This window comes from Phyllopteryx taeniolatus, chromosome 10, assembly GCF_024500385.1.
Source record: "Phyllopteryx taeniolatus isolate TA_2022b chromosome 10, UOR_Ptae_1.2, whole genome shotgun sequence".
In the NCBI taxonomy this organism is placed as follows: Eukaryota; Metazoa; Chordata; class Actinopteri; order Syngnathiformes; family Syngnathidae; genus Phyllopteryx; species Phyllopteryx taeniolatus.
Genome location: NC_084511.1, coordinates 29,673,994 through 29,694,620, shown reverse-complemented (window position 1 = coordinate 29,694,620; position 20,627 = coordinate 29,673,994). Strand labels below are relative to the sequence as shown.

General features: G+C 47.9%; 4 protein-coding genes across 9 annotated transcripts in view; all 4 read right to left on the bottom strand.

The window, feature by feature from the left end:
* LOC133485289 (protocadherin gamma-C5-like) overlaps positions 1-20,627 on the bottom strand; it is a 294,682-nt gene that overhangs the window by 206,435 nt on the left and 67,620 nt on the right. The gene's annotated exons all lie outside the window — the stretch shown is intronic.
* On the bottom strand, positions 3,501-9,280 carry LOC133485293 (protocadherin beta-11-like). Its single transcript, XM_061788785.1, has one exon. The coding sequence runs from the start codon at positions 6,288-6,290 to the stop codon at positions 3,792-3,794; it is 2,499 nt and encodes an 832-aa protein (XP_061644769.1). The 5' UTR covers positions 6,291-9,280; the 3' UTR covers positions 3,501-3,791.
* Positions 6,396-15,369, bottom strand: LOC133485203 (protocadherin beta-9-like). The gene is made up of 3 exons (XM_061788618.1): positions 14,984-15,369; positions 12,933-13,696; positions 6,396-6,446 (listed from the first exon to the last, which is right to left on the bottom strand). Exons 1-3 carry the CDS (start codon positions 15,336-15,338, stop codon positions 6,396-6,398), a joined length of 1,170 nt encoding a protein of 389 aa, XP_061644602.1. The 5' UTR covers positions 15,339-15,369.
* Positions 15,771-20,622, bottom strand: LOC133485297 (protocadherin beta-15-like). The gene has a single exon (XM_061788789.1). The coding sequence runs from the start codon at positions 19,922-19,924 to the stop codon at positions 17,426-17,428; it is 2,499 nt and encodes an 832-aa protein (XP_061644773.1). The 5' UTR covers positions 19,925-20,622; the 3' UTR covers positions 15,771-17,425.

The window sequence follows — 20,627 nt, the reverse complement described above, 5'->3', positions numbered from 1 at the left end:
GTATTGGTATCCACTTTCCTAAAGGTTCCTCCACCTGCTCCCTGCTTTCACTGCAGATCTCGACGTCATCTGCGAACACCATGGTCCACGGGGATTCCAGTCTAATCTCATCTGTCAGCCCATCCATTACCACTGTAAACAGGAAGGGGCTCGGGGCTGATCCCTGATGCACTCCCACCTCCACCTCCTTTGTCACACCTATCCACTGTTCTGCTGCCCTCGGACATGTCCTGTATTATTCTAACATGCTTCTCTGCCACTCCTGACCTCCGCATGCAGTACCACAGTTCCTCTCTGGGTACTCTGTCATAGGCTTTCGCTGGATCTACAAAGACACAATGTAGCTCCTTCTTACCTTCCGTACTTTTCCATCAACATCCTCAAGGCAAATAATGCATCTGTGTTACTCTTTCTAGGCAGAAAACCATACTGTTGCTCGCATTCCTCAGGCATCTTCTGACCCGCTAGAATTCTGTTGAACAAGATGGTCAAAAACTCCACAGCCACTTCTCCTACATGCTTCCAAAACTCCACAGGAATGTCATCAGGACCAACAGCCTTCCCATTTTTCATCCTCTTTCATGCCTTTCTAACTTCCCCCTTACTAATCATTGCCACTTCCTGGTCCACCACACTTGCCTCTTCTAATCTCCCTTCTCTCTCATTTTCCTCATTCATCAAATCCTCAAAGTATTCTTTCCATCTAGCTAGCACACTGCTGGCACCAGTCAACACATTTCCATCTCTGTCCTTAATCACCCTAACCTGCTGCACATCCTTCCCATCTCTCTCCCTCTGTCTGGCCAACCTGTATAGATCCTTTTCTCCTTCTTTAGTGTCCAACTGGGCATGCATGTCATCATATGCCTCGTTTGGCCTTTGCCACCTCGACCTTTGCCCTACATCGCATCTCAATGTATTCATTTCTCCTCCCCTCAGTGTTCCACTTCTTCTCAGCTAACCTCTTTCCTTGAATGATTTTCTTTACTTTGAGGTTCCACCACCAAAGCTCCTTCTCCCCTTTCCAACTAAAAAATGCACTATTTCTAAGTTGAATTTAAAAAATAGACTAATATGTCATTAACAGATATTTTTATTTTGATTGGAAAGAATGTTTTCAAATTTGAATCCAGACTATTTTCAAAAATCAACAGAAGGTATGACATCATGAACAAATGTTGAGACAGATGATGTCCCTGAACTTTAAACAACAATACAACCACGAAAATAAGGTGTTAATACATAACTACGGAGGAAATTGGTTTCACCGAATAGAAAACGCAGTCAAAAGAAGAACGAACGAGGTTGAATAGCTGCTACAACTTCATTTGTTTGTCTGAATTGTCAGCTCCAAGCAATTCCAGCACCATGGACAACGACAATTAACATCCAGCCCAACACATTTGAATTGTTACCAAAAGTTCTTTACTTGTCATTTGAGTTAATAATTATGGCTAGAAAACCATGATTATCCAAGTAAACAAACCTTGATACAATATTTCATAGATAATAAGTCTGTCCACCGCAAAAAAAAAGTCAATTAAAAGGATGTATTGGTGTGAGTGTTATGCAGCTTTTCGGGAAGAGGTGAGACAGGCTCTCGGTGGACGGGAGGAGCTTCCAGAAGACTTAACCACTGCAGCCAAGGTGATCAGAGAGGCAGGCAGGAGAGAAGGAGACAAGGTGGTGGAACCTCACAGGACAGGAAATCATACAAGGAAAAAGGTTAGCTAAGAAGAAGTGGGAAACAGAGGAACGAGGAGAGGCGAAAGGAATACATTGAGATGCGACATAGGGCAAAGGTAGAAGTGGCAAAGGCCAAACAAGAGGCATATGAGGACATGTATGCCAGGTTGGACACTAAAGAAGGAGAAAAGGATCTCTACAGGTTGGCCAGACAGAGGGAGAAAGATGGGAAGGATGTGCAGCAGGTTAGGGCGATTAAGGACAGAGATGGAAATGTGTTGACTGGTGCCAGAAGTGTGCTAGCTAGATGGAAAGAATACTTTGAGGAGTTGATGAATGAGGAAAATGAGAGAGAAGGGAGAGTAGAAGAGGCAAGTGTGGTGGACCAGGAAGAGGCAATGATTAGTAAGGGGGAAGTTAGAAAGGCATTAAAGAGGATGAAAAATGGAAAGGCTGTTGGTCCTGACGACATTCCTGTGGAGGTATGGAGGCATCTAGGAGAGGTGGCTGTGGAGTTTTTGACCAGCTTGTTCAATAGAATTCAAGTGCGTGAGAAGATGCCTGAGGAATGGAGGAAAAGTGTACTGGTGCCCATTTTTAAGAACAAAGGTAATGTGCAGAGCTGTGGGAACTATAGAGGAATAAAGTTGATGAGCCACACAATGAAGTTATGGGAAAGAGTAGTGGAGGCCAGACTCAGGACAGAAGTGAGTATTTGTGAGCAACAGTATGGTTTCATGCCTAGAAAGAGTACCACAGATGCATTATCTGCCTTGAGGATGTTGATGGAAAAGTACAGAGAAGGTCAGAAGGAGCTACATTGTGTCTTTGTAGATCTTGAGAAAGCCTCCGACTGAGTACCCAGAGAGGAACTGTGGTACTGCATGCGGAGGTCTGGAGTGGCAGAGAAATATGTTAGAATAATACAAGACATGAACGAGGGCAGCAGAACAGCGGTGAGGTATGACAGACGAATTTAAGGTGGAGGGGGGACTGCATCAGGGATCAGCCCTGAGCCCCTTCCTGTTGGCAGTGGTGATGGATAGGCTAATGGATGAGGTTAGACTGATGCTTTCACTGCAGATTACGACGTCATCTGCAAACATCATGGTCCACAGGGATTCCAGTCTGACCTCATCTGTCAGCCTATCCATTACCACTGCAAGCAGGAAGGGGCTCGAGGCTGATCCGTGATGCACTCCCACCTCCACCTCCTCTGTCACACCTCACCACTGTTCTGTTGCCCTCATACATGTCCTTTAATATTCTAACATACTTCTCTGCCACTCCAGACCTCCGCATGCAGTACCACAGTTCCTCTCTGGGTACTCAGTCGTAGGCTTTCTCAAGATCTACAAAGACAATGTAGCTGCTTCTGACCTTCTCTGTACTTTTCCATCAACATCCTCAAGGCTAATAATGTATCTGTGGTACTCTTTCTAGGCATGAAACCATGCTGTTGCTCGCATTCCCCAGGCATCTTCAATTCTGTTGAACAAGATGGTCAAAAACTCCACAGGAATGTCATCAGGACCAACAGCCTTTCCATTTTTCATCCTCTTTCATGCCTTTCTAACTTCCCCCTTACTAATCATTGCCACTTCCTGGTCCACCACACTTGCCTCTTCTACTCTCCCTTCTCTCTCATTTTCCTCATTCATCAACTCCTCAAAGTATTCTTTCCATCTAGCTAGCACACTACTGGCACCAGTAAACAAATTTCCATCTCTGTCCTTAATCACCCTAACCTGCTGCACATCCTTCCCATCTCTCTCCCTCTGTCTGGCCAACCTGTATAGATCCTTTTCTCCTTCTTTAGTGTCACATGTCATCATATGCCTCGTTTGGCCTTTGCCACCTCGACCTTTGCCCTACATCACATTTCAATTTATCCATTCTCCTCTCTTCAGTACTCTCAGTGTTCCACTTCTTCTCAGCTTACCTCATTCCTTGAATGATTTCCTGGACTTTGAGGTTCCACCACCAAATCTCTTCTCCCCTTTCCAACGAGAAGATGCCCTATTTCTGTCTACTTTTAATCTAGCATGGCTTTCAGGTTCTGAACACACGACTGCAAATGAAATGTAATGACTTTAAAATATGCATCAATACAAGAACAAGGCTTCTCCATGATATAAACTCTGAAAACAAACATATATTGAAACAAGTGTACTGATTTGACTCACCAAAGTCGACATCCGAGAGCAGTTCCCCGACGTCTGCTCGCCGCCGTGCGGGACGTCAGCGTCCGCTCCGTCCACACTCACTAAACTTTGACTCACGGCTTGCGAGTTCGTCACATGACTCTTGGCGGCGGCGCACGCCTCGTAGTTGTAGACGTGCGGGAGCGTCCCCGCCGTCCCCAACGTGTCGCAGTAGCGCGGCGGATAATACGGAATGACGGGGAGGTCGGAGCGGTACAGGACGCGAGACCGTCTCCACCTGTACACTTTGAGCGACACGATAAGCAGCAAGCAGGCGACGAAGAGGAAGGAGACCGCGGCCAAAGCCGAGACTAAGTAAAAAGTCAGCCGGTCGTCGTAGTCCTCGCTAAAGTCGTCGGCGAACTCCGACCTCAGCACTTCGGGGAAGCCGTCCGCCAGCGCCACGTTGACCGCGACCGTAGCCGAACGAGAGGGCTGCCCGTTGTCCTCCACTACGACAGTCAGTCTTTGTTTGACAGCATCTTTATCAGTCACTTGGCGGACAGTTCGCATTTCTCCATTGTGGAGGCCCACTTCAAACAGCGCCCCCCTGTCTGCGCCCCCAAATTTGTGCTGCACTTTATAGGAGAGCCAGGCGTTCTGTCCAGAGTCCACATCCACGGCCACCACTTTAGTCACCAGATAGCCCGCGTCTGCCGAACGAGGCACCATTTCGGCGTGCGGCTGGACCGGGTACAGGACCTGAGGGGCGTTGTCGTTCTGGTCCCGGATCAGGACGCCCACGCTCACGTTGCTACAGAGAGGAGGGGAGCCTCCGTCCTGCGCTCGCACCGCAAAGTCCAGCCGCTTCATCCGCTCGTAGTCGAAGGAGCGCACGGCGCTGACGACGCCGCTTTGGGCGTTCACGGACACAAACGAGGCAATCGGAGTTCCCCCGATCTCGCCCTGCTCCAACATGTAAGAGACACGAGCGTTCTGGTTTTCATCTGGGTCTTTGGCACTCACTCTCAGCACGGAAACACCCGGCGAGTTGTTTTCGGCGAGGTCGGCACGATAAAAGCTGACGGCAAACACAGGAGCGTTGTCGTTCACGTCGGAAACTTTCAAATGAAAAGTTCTCTCGGCGGAGAGGGGAGGCGAGCCGGCGTCCGACGCGACGACTGTGATGTTATATTCGGACACGCTTTCGCGATCCAAATCGGCATCGGTCACCAAGGCAAAATAATTGCGCACGTTGGATTTCATGCGAAATGGAACGCGGCCTTCGATGCCGCACCTCACGTGACCGTTTTCGCCAGAATCCTGGTCTTTCACGTTCATGATACCGATCGTGGTACCAGCCGGGGAGTCTTCTGAAACCGGACTCGTGAAGGACATCACGTTGAGGACGGGGACATTATCATTCAAATCCAGGACTTCGATTTCCACTTTGGTGGAGTCTGTTAATGCACCTTGATCTTTGGCTTCAACCATGAACTCTATTGTCTTGTATTTTTCATAATCAATTTGGTTTGCTACAGATATGCATCCTGCCACCTCATCGATATGAAACAAATTTGTAATTCCCGCTTTTGATTTTGAAAACGAGAATGTTATTTTTGCATTTGAACCGCTATCAGCATCAGTGGCATTCACAGTAAGAACGTGAGTGCCTTTTGCTGCATTTTCAGTCACTTTTGCTTTGTAAACGCTTTGATTAAAGACGGGAGCATTGTCATTTATATCTTGAATGTTAATATCTATATTTACTGTACCTGACCTCTGTGGATTCCCACCGTCCACAGCCACTAATTTAAGGGAAAGTCGCGGCTGCTCTTCTCTGTCTAAGGCTTTCTGCAGGACCATTTCTGCATGTTTACTTCCTCCCGGACTGACGTGTTGCTTCAAAACAAAATGATCACTCGGTGTTAAAACGTAACTCTGCACGCCGTTTGAATCCACGTCAGCATCATACGCAGCCTCCAGAACAAAACGGGAGCCCAGTGCAGCAGACTCAGTAATTTCAAATCGCAAATGACTATTTTCAAAAGTGGGCGCGTTGTCGTTGACGTCCAACACTTCGATGGTGACCGGGTGCAATTCCATGGGGTTTTCCAACAAAATCTCGAAGGTGAAGCTGCACGGCGTCACGTCTCCACACAGCTGTTCTCGATCTATCCTCTCATGGACAACCAGGAGCCCTTTGTCCGCCCTCAGCTCGGCGTACTGGACGTTCTCCCCGGTCACGATGCGGGCCCGCCCAGAACGGAGTCTTTTCAGATCCAAACCGAGATCTTGGGCCACATTTCCGACGAGCGAGCCTTTTTTCATCTCCTCGGGGATTGAGTAGCGGATTTGGGCCTCGCTCGCGTGGAGAAAAAAACACCAAAAGACAAAGAGGCCGGCCGCGCGTCGCCATCGCATTCCTCCTCGGCTCGGATGAATGTTTTTAGCCTCCATATGAAATTAAAAATATTCCACTAAAGGGACGCAATCGAAAAAATGACAGAACCAAAGCAGGCGCAATCAGATGCGCGTTATTTGAGCTCAACGATTGTACGTCGTTCACGCGAAGCTCTCTGGTGCCAAATGGCAGCGACAGAGGAGGGAGCTGCACTGCATCACACAGCGCCAACACATCCATTTACCATGTAACAGCGCCCCTTAGAGGCCGATATGCCAAACTGCCCAGTTAGAAAAAAAGGTTCAACATGGGGGTGGGGGGAAAAAACATCCTTGAATATGCTCCGTCCTGTTAAATAACTGCATTAAATATATTTAAAAAATTAATAAAGACATTTTCCGAGTTAAGGTTGTCACCTGAACAAACAGCCAATCAACACAGTTACAGGAAGGAAGTCGTGTGCGTAAGAGTAATACAAATGATATAAATGATGATTATTGATTGGAATTCCTCAGAACGAGCGCTGGTCAACAAATCCCTTGGAAGCTGCCCTTCAGCACCATGGACAGAGACAAGACTGCAGGAGGAGCTCACTGCTCACTTTGGGGCGAGCGAAACATTATTTGGAAAAGTACAATGCACGACTCGTACACTCCCTCTTATCATGATGTAATATGACAACAATAAAAAAAAATACATTATTGATGAGGCTGCATCTTTTCGATGTTTAGTTCCTGAATATTGACATACAGTGGAACCTCGATTTAACAGACGATTACAGGCAGAGGCTCGTCTGTTACAGCTGATTGTCCGTTCGAGTCTTCAATCACCCTACCACGCATGTTTTCGGGATGTGGGAGGAAACCAGAGTGCCTGGAAAAAACCCACCCAGGCACCGGGAGAACATGCCAACTCCACAGAGGCGAGTGTGGGATTTGAACCCCGGTCCTCAGAACTGTGAGGTAGATGTGCTAACCAGTCAGCTCCGTGCCGCCAGTAAGGTATCAATTTACTGTCCATCCAGTCATCCATTTTCGACCACTTATCTGACGACGGGTCGCAGGGGCAGTAGCGTTATCAGGAGGGACGCACAGACTTCCCTCTCCCCAGTCACTTCCTCCAGCTCTTCCGGGGGGATCCCGAGGCGCTCCGAGGCCAGCCAAGAGAAGTAGTCTCTCCGGCGTCTCCTGGGTCGTCCCCGGGGTCTTCTCCCGGTGCGACGTGCCCGGAACACCTCAGCGGGAAGGCGTCCAGGAGGCATCCGAATCAGATGCCCCAGCCACCTCATCTGGCTCCTCTCGATGTGGAGGAGCAGCGGCTCTACTCTGAGTTCCTCCCGGATGACCGAGCTTCTCACCGTCTCTCTAAGGGAGAGCCCGGAAACTCATTTCGGCCGCTCCGGGATCTTGTTCTTTTCGTCATGACCCACAGCTACTCCCCTCACCAATTTATTGTAAATAAATATTTCTTTAAAACTTTAAAATTTCATCCAAACTTACTACGCTGAGGTGCTTGATGTAGACAATGCTTATGTACTTGTCATAGGCCACTCGCTTTCGTGAGTCACAACAAATTAGTGTGCTTCCTAGTTCCAAATGCGTTGCCATCGACAAATTGCTTGACAAAAAAAAACTGTTACTGTACCAGAAATAGCATGTTCCAGACTCCAGGGACTTATGTGTCGTATTGCTCGTTGAGTGAACACCGCAGCCATGTGCGCTCTCTCTCTATGCGACAATAGATAGAACTGAGCTTGTGCCATCATGGCCGCCACGTCAATACAATGGAAATGTTGCCACATTCAACATGGCCGTGATTAGTATTCCCACATTGTTTGTAGGCAGGACACGCCCTGCTCCAATATTACTGGCTCCAGGTCATGCGCCGCTACTCAATGATTGGCTGTTGGGTACCTGTAAAACATGCCCTCCTGCTTCTCAACGGGAAAAGAAGTATGTGATAAAAGTGTGGCGGCATTAGTATGTTTCCCACTAGCCTAACCCACCCTAATCCTTCACCAATCTGAAAACGGTTTAGCCCCAAACCTAGAACCAAAACCTAACCATAACAAACTTATTTGTTTTTATTTTGGACAAAATTGGTCAGTGTGGGGATGGTGAGTTCGTGGGGGTGAGTCCTGCCTAGAAACTATGTGGGAATCCTAATAAAGCTCCAGTCTCTGCCGAGATTGCGCCACAGCGCCACGAAACAACAGTGGCCAATTCTGGAACTAACAGACCTTGTCAACACCGCTTTCAGTGACAACCGGAAAGTATTTTTGGACACATGCACTGACCATGACTTCCGATATCCGTTAAATCACGTCCGGTAAAGGGAGGTGCCACTGTTCGTGTCACTGTAACTCTGGGAATGAATGGTCGGAACACTTTGTAAGTCTGCATACTTTTGAGACTTTTAAAACCCAAACGAGTCACAAAACCAACACTTGCCTACATGCATATGAACACTCTTAAAAGAGTGCAAAGTGACATGTTGTCCCCGGTTTTGAAACGAGTAAAAGAAGTTGAGACTACATTGCTACTCGCTACAAAGTTTGAGAAACAAGACAGGCTTCAAAATGTCTCTCTGAAAGCCGAAAAAAACACAAAGTCGATGTTGAAAACCGGCAACCCATCCATCCATCCATCCATTCTCTACCGCTTATCCGGGTCGGGTCGCGGGGGCAGTAGCTTCAGCAGGGACGCGCAGACTTCCCTCTCCCCAGCCACTTCATCCAGCTCTTCCGGGAGGATCCCGAGGCGTTCCCAGGCCAGCCGAATGATGTAGTCTCTCCAGCGTGTCCTGGGTCATCCCCGGGGTCTCCTCCCGGTGGGACATGCCCGGAACACCTCACCAGGGAGGCGTCCGAATCAGATGCGCCAGCCACCTCATCTGGCTCCTCTCAATGCGGAGGAGCAGCGGCTCTACTCTGAGATCCTCCCGGTTGACCGAGCTTCTCACCCTATCTCTAAGGGAGAGCCCGGACACCCTGCGGAGGAAACTCATTTCGGCCGCTTGTATCCGGGATCTTGTTCTTTCGGTCACGACCCACAGCTCATGACCATAGGTGAGGGTAGGAACGAAGATCGACTGGTAAATTGAGAGCTTCGCCTTTCGGCTTAGCTCTTTCTTTACCACAACGGACCGATACAAAGTCCGCATCACTGCAGACGCTGCACCGATCCGCCTGTCGATCTCCCGTTCCATTCTTCCATCACTCGTGAACAAGACCCCAAGATACTTGAATTCCTCCACTTGGGGCAGGATCTCATCCCCGACCTGGAGATGGCATGCCACCCTTTCCCGACTGAGGACCATGGTCTCAGATTTGGAGGTGCTGATTCTCATCCCAGCCGCTTCACACTCGGCTGCGAACTGCTCCAATGAGAGTTGGAGGTCACGGCTTGATGAAGCCAACAGAACCACATCATCTGCAAAAAGCAGCAAAACCGGCAACTCCAAACATAATGGACTAAGAAGTATTTATTTTGTCTGCCGAACGCGACGAGTACTAAATCGGGACCCTGGTGATTTGAATATAAGACACCTTTTACCGAGTAGGAAATAGTCAACAACGGCTCGCTTGCTGTCACTGATGAAGTGAGTTGACAACAAAACCAAGAAGCTTGTCACTTTAGCTATGTAATAAGTGCCAAGTTCTTCAATGTGCTCTTAAATACACTGTAAATTCTATCATGTGTATTTATGTTCAAGTTGAATGTGTTCTTTTCGAGGAAAATTATGTTGAGGGAAATAAAGGTAATGGTGTGACTGCAATAAAATCGGGTGATGACCTAATGACCACGTGAAACTTTGGATCGAAGGGTGAGACCTGATAGGACCCCCTTGGTACTGGAAATGGTGAACACATGTTGACTAATATCAAGTGAAGGAGACATGGTGAAATATTTGAATCGGCAGAGTTGACATTTGTGAGCAGTTTCCTGACATCTGCCGGTTGCCATGCGGCACGTCAGCACCCGCTCCATCCACACTCACTAAGCTTTCTCATGGCTTGCATATTCTTCATGTGACTCATGAAACAAAAAATATATATATATATAAGGGGTAGATGGACACACGTGATGTTTACAACTACTAGGAAATAAGAAACATAAAAAAAAAAAAAAAGTCAACCAAGAAGTCAACTATTTATCCAAAGCCGCTGGGCATGCTGGGTATTCAAGCGTCAACTTCCTCGACACTCCAATATATTTCATTGTAGTTTTCTCAAACGGTATTCGACATCATACACCAGGCCTATTTAACTAGTGGCCCCCCCTTTGAAATTTAATTTCATATGGCCCCCAGACTTTCCTATTTTATTCTGACGTCATGTGTTGTAACGTGTGTGAGTGGTTGCAGTGATCAATTAAATCATGGCGATACAAAAACCCATATGATGACAAGTTTGTCCAAGTGGACTTGCACTAAATACCTGCTTGCACGGAAGAATCAACTGGCTCGAGATGACATTGCTCCTCGCGACACACTTTGAGAAACAAGACAGGATTCAAAATGTCTGTCCGAAGGCCGAAAAAACGCAAAGTCGATGTAGAAACCTGTATTTATTTTGTCGGCCGAACGCGACGAGTACGACGAGGATATCAGAGACCTCTTACCGAGTTGGAAATAGTCAACAACTGCACGCTTGCTGTCATTGATGAAGTGAATTCACAGCCAAACTTGCTTGTCACTTTAGCTATGAAAAAAAAGTCTCTCTCTCAGATACAGCGACTAACTCTTCGCAGAGTGGAACGACTACGTTGCAGGAAAGCTTCTGGAAACCTGGAAAAGCAGAATGTACCGTACTTCTGTTGCAGTCGGCAAAGCAAGTGATTGGAAAGACATGGCCCAGCTGAAGTGGAATGCAACAATGAATTTGTTTTTCTCTCGTTTTTCTCTCATTTTGAATTGTATATCTTAAAAGAGAGTCACCGAAGTCTGTGTGATGGTTCAGACTCGGATGTCTTATAGGAATGGTGGTTCTTCTAGCGTTAAAAATTGATGTAGTCTTGGCTTGGTTGTGCAAAGGGGTCAAATACATTTAAAAGGGTTGAAAATCTCGTTCTTTAACCTAGCTATAATCATATTAAACGTAACAAAAGTCAAGCTCAAGAAAATGCTGAGTGGCTAGTAATTCTGGGAAACAACTAGCCACAGTGGCTGGTGAGCTGATGTCAAGCCCTGCTTGTATACAAGAGAGACATTTGACTCACCAAAGTCGACACACCTACTGGCAATTTGGAGTTGTCAATTAACCGACCATGCATGTTTTTGGGATGTAGGAGGAAACCGCAGTGCCCGGGGAGAACATGCAAACTCCACACAGGCGGGGCCGGGGATTGAACCTCAGTCCTCAGAACTCTGAGGCAGACGCTCTAACCCATCTCCCACCGTGCTGCCTAGATCACAACGTCAATAATACAGGACATGTTTGAGGGCAGCAGGACAGTGGTGAGGTGTGACAGAGGAGTTGAAGGTGAAGGTGGGAGTGCATCAGGGATCAGCCTTGAGCCCCTTCCTGTTTTGCAGTGGTGATGGATAGGGGAACATATGAGGTTAGACTGATGCTTTCACTGCAGATTACGACGTCATCTGCAAACATCATGGTCCACAGGGATTCCAGTCTGACCTAATCTGTCAGCCGATCCATTACCACTGCAAGCAGGAAGGGGCTCGAGGCTGATCCGTGATGCACTCCCACCTCCACCGTCACACCTCACCACTGTTCTGTTGCACTCAAACATGTCCTGTATTCTTCTAACATACTTCTCTGCCAGTCCAGACCTCCGCATGCAGTACCACAGTTCCTCTCTGGCTACTCTGTTGTAGGCTTTCTCAAGATCTACAAAGACAATGTAACTCCTTCTGACATTGGCTGTACTTTTCCATCAACATCCTCAAGGCAAATTATTAATCTGTGCTACTGTTTCTAGGCATGAAACCATACTGTTGCTCGCATTCCTCAGGCATTTTCTGACCAGCGAGAATTATGTTGAACAAGATGGTCAAAAACTCCACAACCACCTCTCCGACATGCTTCCAAAACTCCACAGGAATGTCATCAAGACCAACAGCCTTTCCATTTTTCCTCCTCTTTCATGCCTTTCTAACTTCCCCCTCATAATCATTGCCAATTCCTGGTCCACCACACTTGCCTCTTCTACTTTCCCTTCTCTCTCATTTTCTTCATTCATCAACTCCTCAAAGTATTCTTTCCATCTAGCAAGCACACTGCTGGCACCAGTCAACACATTTCCATCTCAATCCTGAATCACCCTAACCTGCTGCACATCCTTCCCATCTCTATCCCTCTGTCTGGCCAACCTGTATAGATCCTTTTCTCCTTCTTTCGTGTCCAACCTGGCATACATGTCATCATATGCCTCGTTTGGCCTTTGCCACTTCGACTTTTGCCCTACATCGCATCTCAATGTATTCCTTTCTCCTCTCAGTGTTCCACTTCTTCGAAGCTAACCTCTTTCCTTGAGGATTTCCTTTACTTTGAGGTTCCACCACCAAATCTCTTCTCCCCTTTCCAACGAGAAGAGGCCCTATTTCTGTGTACTTTTACACACGACTTTAAATGAAATGTAATGACTTTAAAATATGTATCAATACAAGAACAAGGCTTCTCCATGATAAAAACTCTGAAAACAAACATAGATTGAAACAAGTGTACTGATTTGACTCACCAAAGTCGACATCCGAGAGCAGTTCCCCGACGTCTGCTCGCCGCCGTGCGGCACGTCAGCGTCCGCTCCGTCCACACTCACTAAACTTTGACTCACGGCTTGCGTGTTCGTCACGTGACTCTTGGCGGCGGCGCACGCCTCGTAGTTGTAGACGTGCGGGAGCGTCCCCGCCGTCCCCAAAGTGTCGCAGTAGCGCGGCGGATAATACGGAATGACGGGGAGGTCGGAGCGGTACAGGACGCGAGACCGTCTCCACCTGTACACTTTGAGCGACACGATAAGCAGCAAGCAGGCGACGAAGAGGAAGGAGACCGCGGCCAAAGCCGAGACTAAGTAAAAAGTCAGCCGGTCGTCGTAGTCCTCGCTAAAGTCGTCGGCGAACTCCGACCTCAGCACTTCGGAAAAGCCGTCCGCCAGCGCCACGTTCACCGCGACCGTAGCCGAACGAGAGGGCTGCCCGTTGTCCTCCACTACGACAGTCAGTCTTTGTTTGACAGCATCTTTATCAGTCACTTGGCGGACAGTTCGCATTTCTCCATTGTGGAGGCCCACTTCAAACAGCGCCCCCCTGTCTGCGCCCCCAAATTTGTGCTGCACTTTATAGGAGAGCCAGGCGTTCTGTCCAGAGTCCACATCCACGGCCACCACTTTAGTCACCAGATAGCCCGCGTCTGCCGAACGAGGCACCATTTCGGCGTGCGGCTGGACCGGGTACAGGACCTGAGGGGCGTTGTCGTTCTGGTCCCGGATCAGGATGCGAACGGCGGCCGCGGAGCTCAGCGGAGGGGATCCGGAGTCGCGGGCGCTCACGTTGAAGTCGAACGACTTGATTTGTTCGTAATCGAAGGATCGCAGCGCGCGGACGACGCCGCTCTCCGGATGGACCGAGACAAAAGAAGACACGGCTGCTCCGTGAACTTCTTTCTCCTCCAGGAAGTAAGACACTCGAGCGTTCCGGCCCCAGTCCGCGTCACCGGCACTGACGGTCAAGACGGAAAAACCGGGAGGGTTGTTCTCTGCTACGGTCTTCCTGTATTGCGACTGATGGAATTCGGGCGGGTTGTCGTTCACATCGGATATTTGAACGTTGACGTTTTGACTACTAGACAGAGGCGGAGAGCCTTGGTCGGACACTGTGATGGTCACGTTATATTCGGGGACGCTTTCCCGGTCTAAGAAGTTTTCGGTCACTATGGTGTAGTAACCCGCTAACGAAGACTCGATTTTAAACGGGACGTCAGCGTTAATGGCACACTTGACAACACCGTTGCCGTCAGCGTCGTCATCATTCACGTTAAAAACAGCCACGGTTGCACCTGGGGGAGAATCCTCAGGTATGGACTGAGAAAAGGACATCAACTTGATTGTGGGGACGTTGTCGTTCTCATCAATTATGTTGATGAAAACCTTACACGTGTCTGTAAAGCCTCCGTGGTCACTAGCCTGGACGTTTAACTCATAACTCTGTGATTTTTCAAAATCTAGTTGACCAATGATTTTAATCTCTCCTGTTTTAACATCTACACTAAAAAGGTCTCTCTCATCTTTGGTAATATGAGGAGTGGAATATGTGACGTCACGATTGAGGCCCGCATCAGCGTCGCTTGCACTCACAGTCGCGATCAAGGTTCCTGCAGGTGAATTTTCTCGCACATCGACCTTGTAAACAGGTTGAGTGCACACTGGCGCGTTGTCGTTGGCGTCCAGCACAGTGATTTGAATTCTCGCCGTCCCTGATCGATGTGGCTCGCCACCATCTGACGCAATCAGCATGAGTGTCAGGCTCTCCTCCTGTTCTCGGTCTAAAGGCTTCTGTAAAAGTATTTCGATAACCTTTCTTCCGTTTTGTTGGTTTTGTATTTCCAATTTAAAATGATCTAATGGTTTGAGTGCATATTTCTGAATATCATTAAGAGCAACATCAGGGTCGGCTGCATTTGCGAGAGAGAAACGAGTGCCCACTGCAGCATTTTCAGCGATTTTCAAATGAATTTCCGACTGAGGGAAGGACGGACTGTTGTCATTCATGTCCACGACCTCCACTGTCACGCGATAAAGTTGGATGGGATTTTCTAAAATGATGTCGAAAGTGAAGCTGCAGGGCGTCGTCTTTCCACAAAGCTCCTCTCGGTCGATGCGCTCTTGAATGACAAGTGTGCCTTTGTCTGGCTTGAAATCAACATACTGTCGGCCTCCTTTGCTAATAATACGAGCTTTACCTGCTACTAGTCTGGCCACATCCAAGCCCAAATCTCTGGCAATGTTCCCCACGAAAGAGCCTTCCGCCTGCTCCTCCGGTATGGAATAGCGAGCCTGTCCGCTCACGGAGCGCAGCTCACAGAGACAAAGAACGACAAACAGTGTGCGCCATCGGCCTCTGACAGCGCGCATCCACAGACGCTCCATCGCGGATCCGAAAATATCCAAACAGCGACAGGAATCCTTGACAATAAAAACCGAATCAAACACGAGAATCCACGGAAAACGTTCCTCGTCGAATGGCGAGCAGAGCGTCGTCTTTCTCGTCTGCGAAGCTCGAAAAGGAGTCCGAGAGGAGGACTGCTGCACGGACGAGTTTCCTTCGAATTCAATGACGTAGCACGAGCGGCGCTCAGAGCATTTTGGCGGTAGTGCACCTCCATGTGATTGCCAACGGAAACTGCTTTTTTAAATTTGTTTATTTTTAATAATCTGGGGCCACAAAATAACAAAATAGCAAGACTGGACAATTGGATGTTGTACTTAACGCTTTTGGAATCGGGTTGTTTGCATTTACTATTTTATCAATATGACATTATAATATGAAAAAAAATGCTGGACAAAAATATTGATCTCAAGGTGTTGTTAAAATAATTAAATAGTTTTCTTTTGCAATTTAATTTTAAAAGTTTAAAGTTGAATTTAAAAAAGAGATTAATACATACTTAACAGATATATATTTATTTTGTTTGGAAAGAATGTATTCAATATTGAATCCAGCCTATTTTCAAAAATCAACAGAAGGTATTGCTTCAACAATTGTTGAGAATGATGACACAGATATTAAACCTAAACTTTAAACAACAATACAGCCACGAAAATAAGGTTCATACATAACTACTTTGGAAATTGATTTCAGCGAATCGAAAACGCAGTCAAAAAGAACGAACGAGGTTGAATCGCCGCTCCAACTTCATTTGTATGTCTGAATTGTCAGCTCCAAGCAATTCCAGCACCATGGACAACGACAATGAACATCCAGCCCAACACATTTGAATTGTTACCAAAAGTTCTTTACTTTTCATTTGAGTTCATAATCATGGCTAGAAAACCATGATTATCCAAGTAAACAAACCTTGATAAAATATTTCATATGTAATAAGTCTGTACGCTGCAAAAAAAAGGACAATTAAAAGGATGGATTGATATCCACTTCCCTAACGGTTCCTCCACCTGCTCCCTGCTTTCACTGCAGATCTCGACGTCATCTGCGAACATCATGGTCCACGGGGATTCCAGTCTAACATCATTTGTCAGCCTATCCATTACCACTGCAAACAGGAAGGGGCTCGGGGCTAATCCCTGATGCACTCCCACCTCCACCTTCAACTCCTCTGTCACACCTCACCACTGTCATGCTGCTCTCATACATGTCCTGTATTATTCTAACATACTTCCCTGCCACTCCAGACTTCCGCATGGAGTACCACAGTTCCTCTCTGGGTACTCTGTCATAGACTTTCTCTCGATCCACAAAGACACAATGTAGCTCCTTCTGACATTGGCTGTACTTTTCCATCAACAACCTCAAGGCAAATTATTCATCTGTGCTACTGTTTCTAGGTATGAAACCATACTGTTGCTCGCATTCCTCAGGCATCTTCAGACCCGCTATAAATCTGTTGAACAAGCTGGTCAAAAACTCCACAGGAATGTCATCAGGACCAACCGCCTTTCCATTTTTCATCGTCTTTGATGCCTTTCTAACTTCCCCCTTACTCATCATTGCCACTTCCTGGTCCACCACACTTGCCTTTTCTACTCTCCCTTCTCTCTCATTTTCCTCATTCATCAACTCCTCGAAGTATTTTTTCCATCTGCCCAGCACACTACTGGCACCAGTCAACACATTTTCATCTCTATCCTTAATCACCCTAACCTGCTGCACATCCTTCCCATCTCTCTCCCTCAGTCTGGCCAACCTGTATAGATCTTTTTCTCCTTCTTTAGTGTCCAACCTGGCATACATGTCATCATATGCCTCGTTTGGCCTTTGCCCAACATCGCATCTCAATGTATTCCTTTCTCCTCTCTTCAGTACTCTCAGTGTTCCACTTCTTCTCAGCTAACCTCATTCCTTGAATGATTTCCTGGACTTTGAGGTTCCACCACCAAATCACCCTCTCCCCATTCCGACTGGAAGATGCCCTATTTCTGTGTACTTTTAATCAAGCATGGCTTTCAGGTTCTGAACACACGACTGCAAATGAAATGTAATGACTTTAAAATATGTATCAATATAAGAACAAGGCTTCTCCATGATATAAACTCTGAAAACAAACATATATTGAAACAAGTGTTCTGATTTGACTCACCAAAGTCGACATCAGAGAGCAGCTCCCCGACGTCTGCTCGCCGCCATGCGGCACGTCAGCGTCCGCTCCGTCCACACTCACTAAACTTTGACTCACGGCTTGCGTGTTCGTCACGTGACTCTTGGCGGCGGCGCACGCCTCGTAATTGTAAACGTGCGGGAGCGTCCCCGCCGTCCCCAACGTGTCGCAGTAGCGCGGCGGATAATACGGAATGACGGGGAGGTCGGAGCGGTACAGGACGCGAGACCGTCTCCACCTGTACACTTTGAGCGACACGATAAGCAGCAAGCAGGCGACGAAGAGGAAGGAGACCGCGGCCAAAGCCGAGACTAAGTAAAAAGTCAGCCGGTCGTCGTAGTCCTCGCTAAAGTCGTCGGCGAACTCCGACCTCAGCACTTCGGGGAAGCCGTCCGCCAGCGCCACGTTGACCGCGACCGTAGCCGAACGAGAGGGCTGCCCGTTGTCCTCCACTACGACAGTCAGTCTTTGTTTGACAGCATCTTTATCAGTCACTTGGCGGACAGTTCGCATTTCTCCATTGTGGAGGCCCACTTCAAACAGCGCCCCCCTGTCTGCGCCCCCAAATTTGTGCTGCACTTTATAGGAGAGCCAGGCGTTCTGTCCAGAGTCCACATCCACGGCCACCACTTTAGTCACCAGATAGCCCGCGTCTGCCGAACGAGGCACCATTTCGGCGTGCGGCTGGACCGGGTACAGGACCTGAGGGGCGTTGTCGTTCTGGTCCCGGATCAGGACGCCCACGCTCACGTTGCTACAGAGAGGAGGGGAGCCTCCGTCCTGCGCTCGCACCGCAAAGTCCAGCCGCTTCATCCGCTCGTAGTCGAAGGAGCGCACGGCGCTGACGACTCCGCTTTGGGCGTTCACGGACACAAACGAGGCAATCGGAGTTCCCCCGATCTCGCCCTGCTCCAACATGTAAGAGACACGAGCGTTCTGGTTTTCATCTGGGTCTTTGGCACTCACTCTCAGCACGGAAACACCCGGCGAGTTGTTTTCGGCGAGGTTGGCACGATAAAAGCTGACGGCAAACACAGGAGCGTTGTCGTTCACGTCGGAAACTTTCAAATGAAAAGTTCTCTCGGCGGAGAGGGGAGGCGAGCCGGCGTCCGACGCGACGACTGTGATGTTATATTCGGACACGCTTTCGCGATCCAAATCGGCATCGGTCACCAAGGCAAAATAATTGCGCACGTTGGATTTCATGCGAAATGGAACGCGGCCTTCGATGGCGCACCTCACGTGACCGTTTTCGCCAGAATCCTGGTCTTTCACGTTCATGATACCGATCGTGGTACCAGCCGGGGAGTCTTCCGAAACCGGACTCGTGAAGGACATCACGTTGAGGACGGGGACATTATCATTCAAATCCAGGACTTCGATTTCCACTTTGGTGGAGTCTGTTAATCCTCCTTGATCTTTAGCTTCAACCATGAACTCTATTGTTTTGTCTTTTTCATAATCGATTTCTTTTATGACAGATATGCAACCTGTCATCTCATCTATGTGAAACAAATCTGCGATTTCAGCATTTGATTTCGAAAAGGAGTATGTTACTTTTCCATTTGAACCGCTATCAGCATCAGTGGCATTCACAGTCAGAACGTGAGTGTCCTTTGGGGAATTTTCAATCAATTTAGCTTTATACAAAGATTGATTGAAGACAGGAACATTATCATTTGCATCTAAAATGTTAATTTCAATATTTACTGTACCTGACCTCTGTGGATTCCCACCGTCCACAGCCACTAATTTAAGGGAAAGTCGCGGCTGCTGTTCTCTGTCTAAGGCTTTCTGCAGGACCATTTCTGCATATTTTCTGCCTCCAGGATTGACGTGTTGCTTCAAAAGAAAATGATCACTCGGTGTTAAAATGTAACTCTGCACGCCGTTTGCATCCACGTCAGCATCGTGTGCGTTATCCAGAACGAAACGGGAGCCAAGTGCAGCAGACTCAGTAATTTCAAATTGCAAATAATGATTTTTAAAAGTGGGCGCGTTGTCGTTGACGTCCAACACTTCGATGGTGACCGGGTGCAATTCCATGGGGTTTTCCAACAAAATCTCGAAGGTGAAGCTGCACGGCGTCACGTCTCCACACAGCTGTTCTCGATCTATCCTCTCATGGACAACCAGGAGCCCTTTGTCCGCCCTCAGCTCGGCGTACTGGACGTTCTCCCCGGTCACGATGCGGGCCCGCCCAGAACGGAGTCTTTTCAGATCCAAACCGAGATCTTGGGCCACATTTCCGACGAGCGAGCCTTTTTTCATCTCCTCGGGGATTGAGTAGCGGATTTGGGCCTCGCTCGCGTGGAGAAAAAAACACCAAAAGACAAAGAGGCCGGCCGCGCGTCGCCATCGCATTCCTCCCCCGCTCAGATTATTATCTTTCGACTCCATTTAAAAAATACTGATGAGGTGAACCGGGCAAAAACAAACCAGGCGCAATCAGATCGGCGTTATTTGAGCTCAACGATTGTACGTCGTTCACGCGAAGCTCTCTGGTGCCAAATGGCAGCGACAGAGGAGGGAGCTGCACTGCATCACACAGCGCCAACACATCCATTTACCATGTAACAGCGCCCCTTAGAGGCCGATATGCCAAACTGCCCACTTCGAATAAAAGCTTCAAATTAAAAGCAATCCCTCTGCAGCTACTTTGTCCGATGAGACGACCGTGTGAAAAAAAGTAATCCAATGCACCACTTTCTATATTTGTCAAAAGTCCTATTTCGCACAAACAGTCCCTCAAATAGCCCTCAACAAAATTGCACGATTAGTTATGAAAGTAGCCGTTGTACATATAATCATGAATATAATCATATTGTTGAGAGCGATAGAGAGTGCACGGCAACAATTACATCGCCTTCCATGGCCTTAGCTGTACTTCAGCACCATGGACAGAGAAATAGAAACCCAAATACTCGCAGTTCACTTTTTGTCTCGAGATTCACACACAGTCAAAGTGACGTCACCGTTTGCCGTCGGTCAAACGCAGCGAAATTGTCAAAAGTGCCCTGCAATTATTTGCCTTCAATGATGGCTGACGGATTTGTGTGGGCACGTTCAAAATTGAGGCAACAGCACCGCCAACTGAGATCAA

What these genes read in the sequence shown, in the direction of transcription:
- LOC133485293 (XM_061788785.1), bottom strand. Translation starts at nt 6,290, where the DNA reads ATGGAGGCTAAAAACATTCATCCGAGCCGAGGAGGAATGCGATGGCGA.
- LOC133485203 (XM_061788618.1), bottom strand. Translation starts at nt 15,338, where the DNA reads ATGGAGCGTCTGTGGATGCGCGCTGTCAGAGGCCGATGGCGCACACTG. An exon ending in AAATCCCATCCAACTTTATC is followed by an intron (nt 13,697 to 14,983) that starts GCGTGACAGTGG and finishes GCTCCGCGGCCG; the next exon opens with CCGTTCGCATCCTGATCCGG. An exon ending in GCTCTCGGATGTCGACTTTG is followed by an intron (nt 6,447 to 12,932) that starts GTGAGTCAAATC and finishes TGTGTGATGCAG; the next exon opens with TGCAGCTCCCTCCTCTGTCG.
- LOC133485297 (XM_061788789.1), bottom strand. Translation starts at nt 19,924, where the DNA reads ATGGAGTCGAAAGATAATAATCTGAGCGGGGGAGGAATGCGATGGCGA.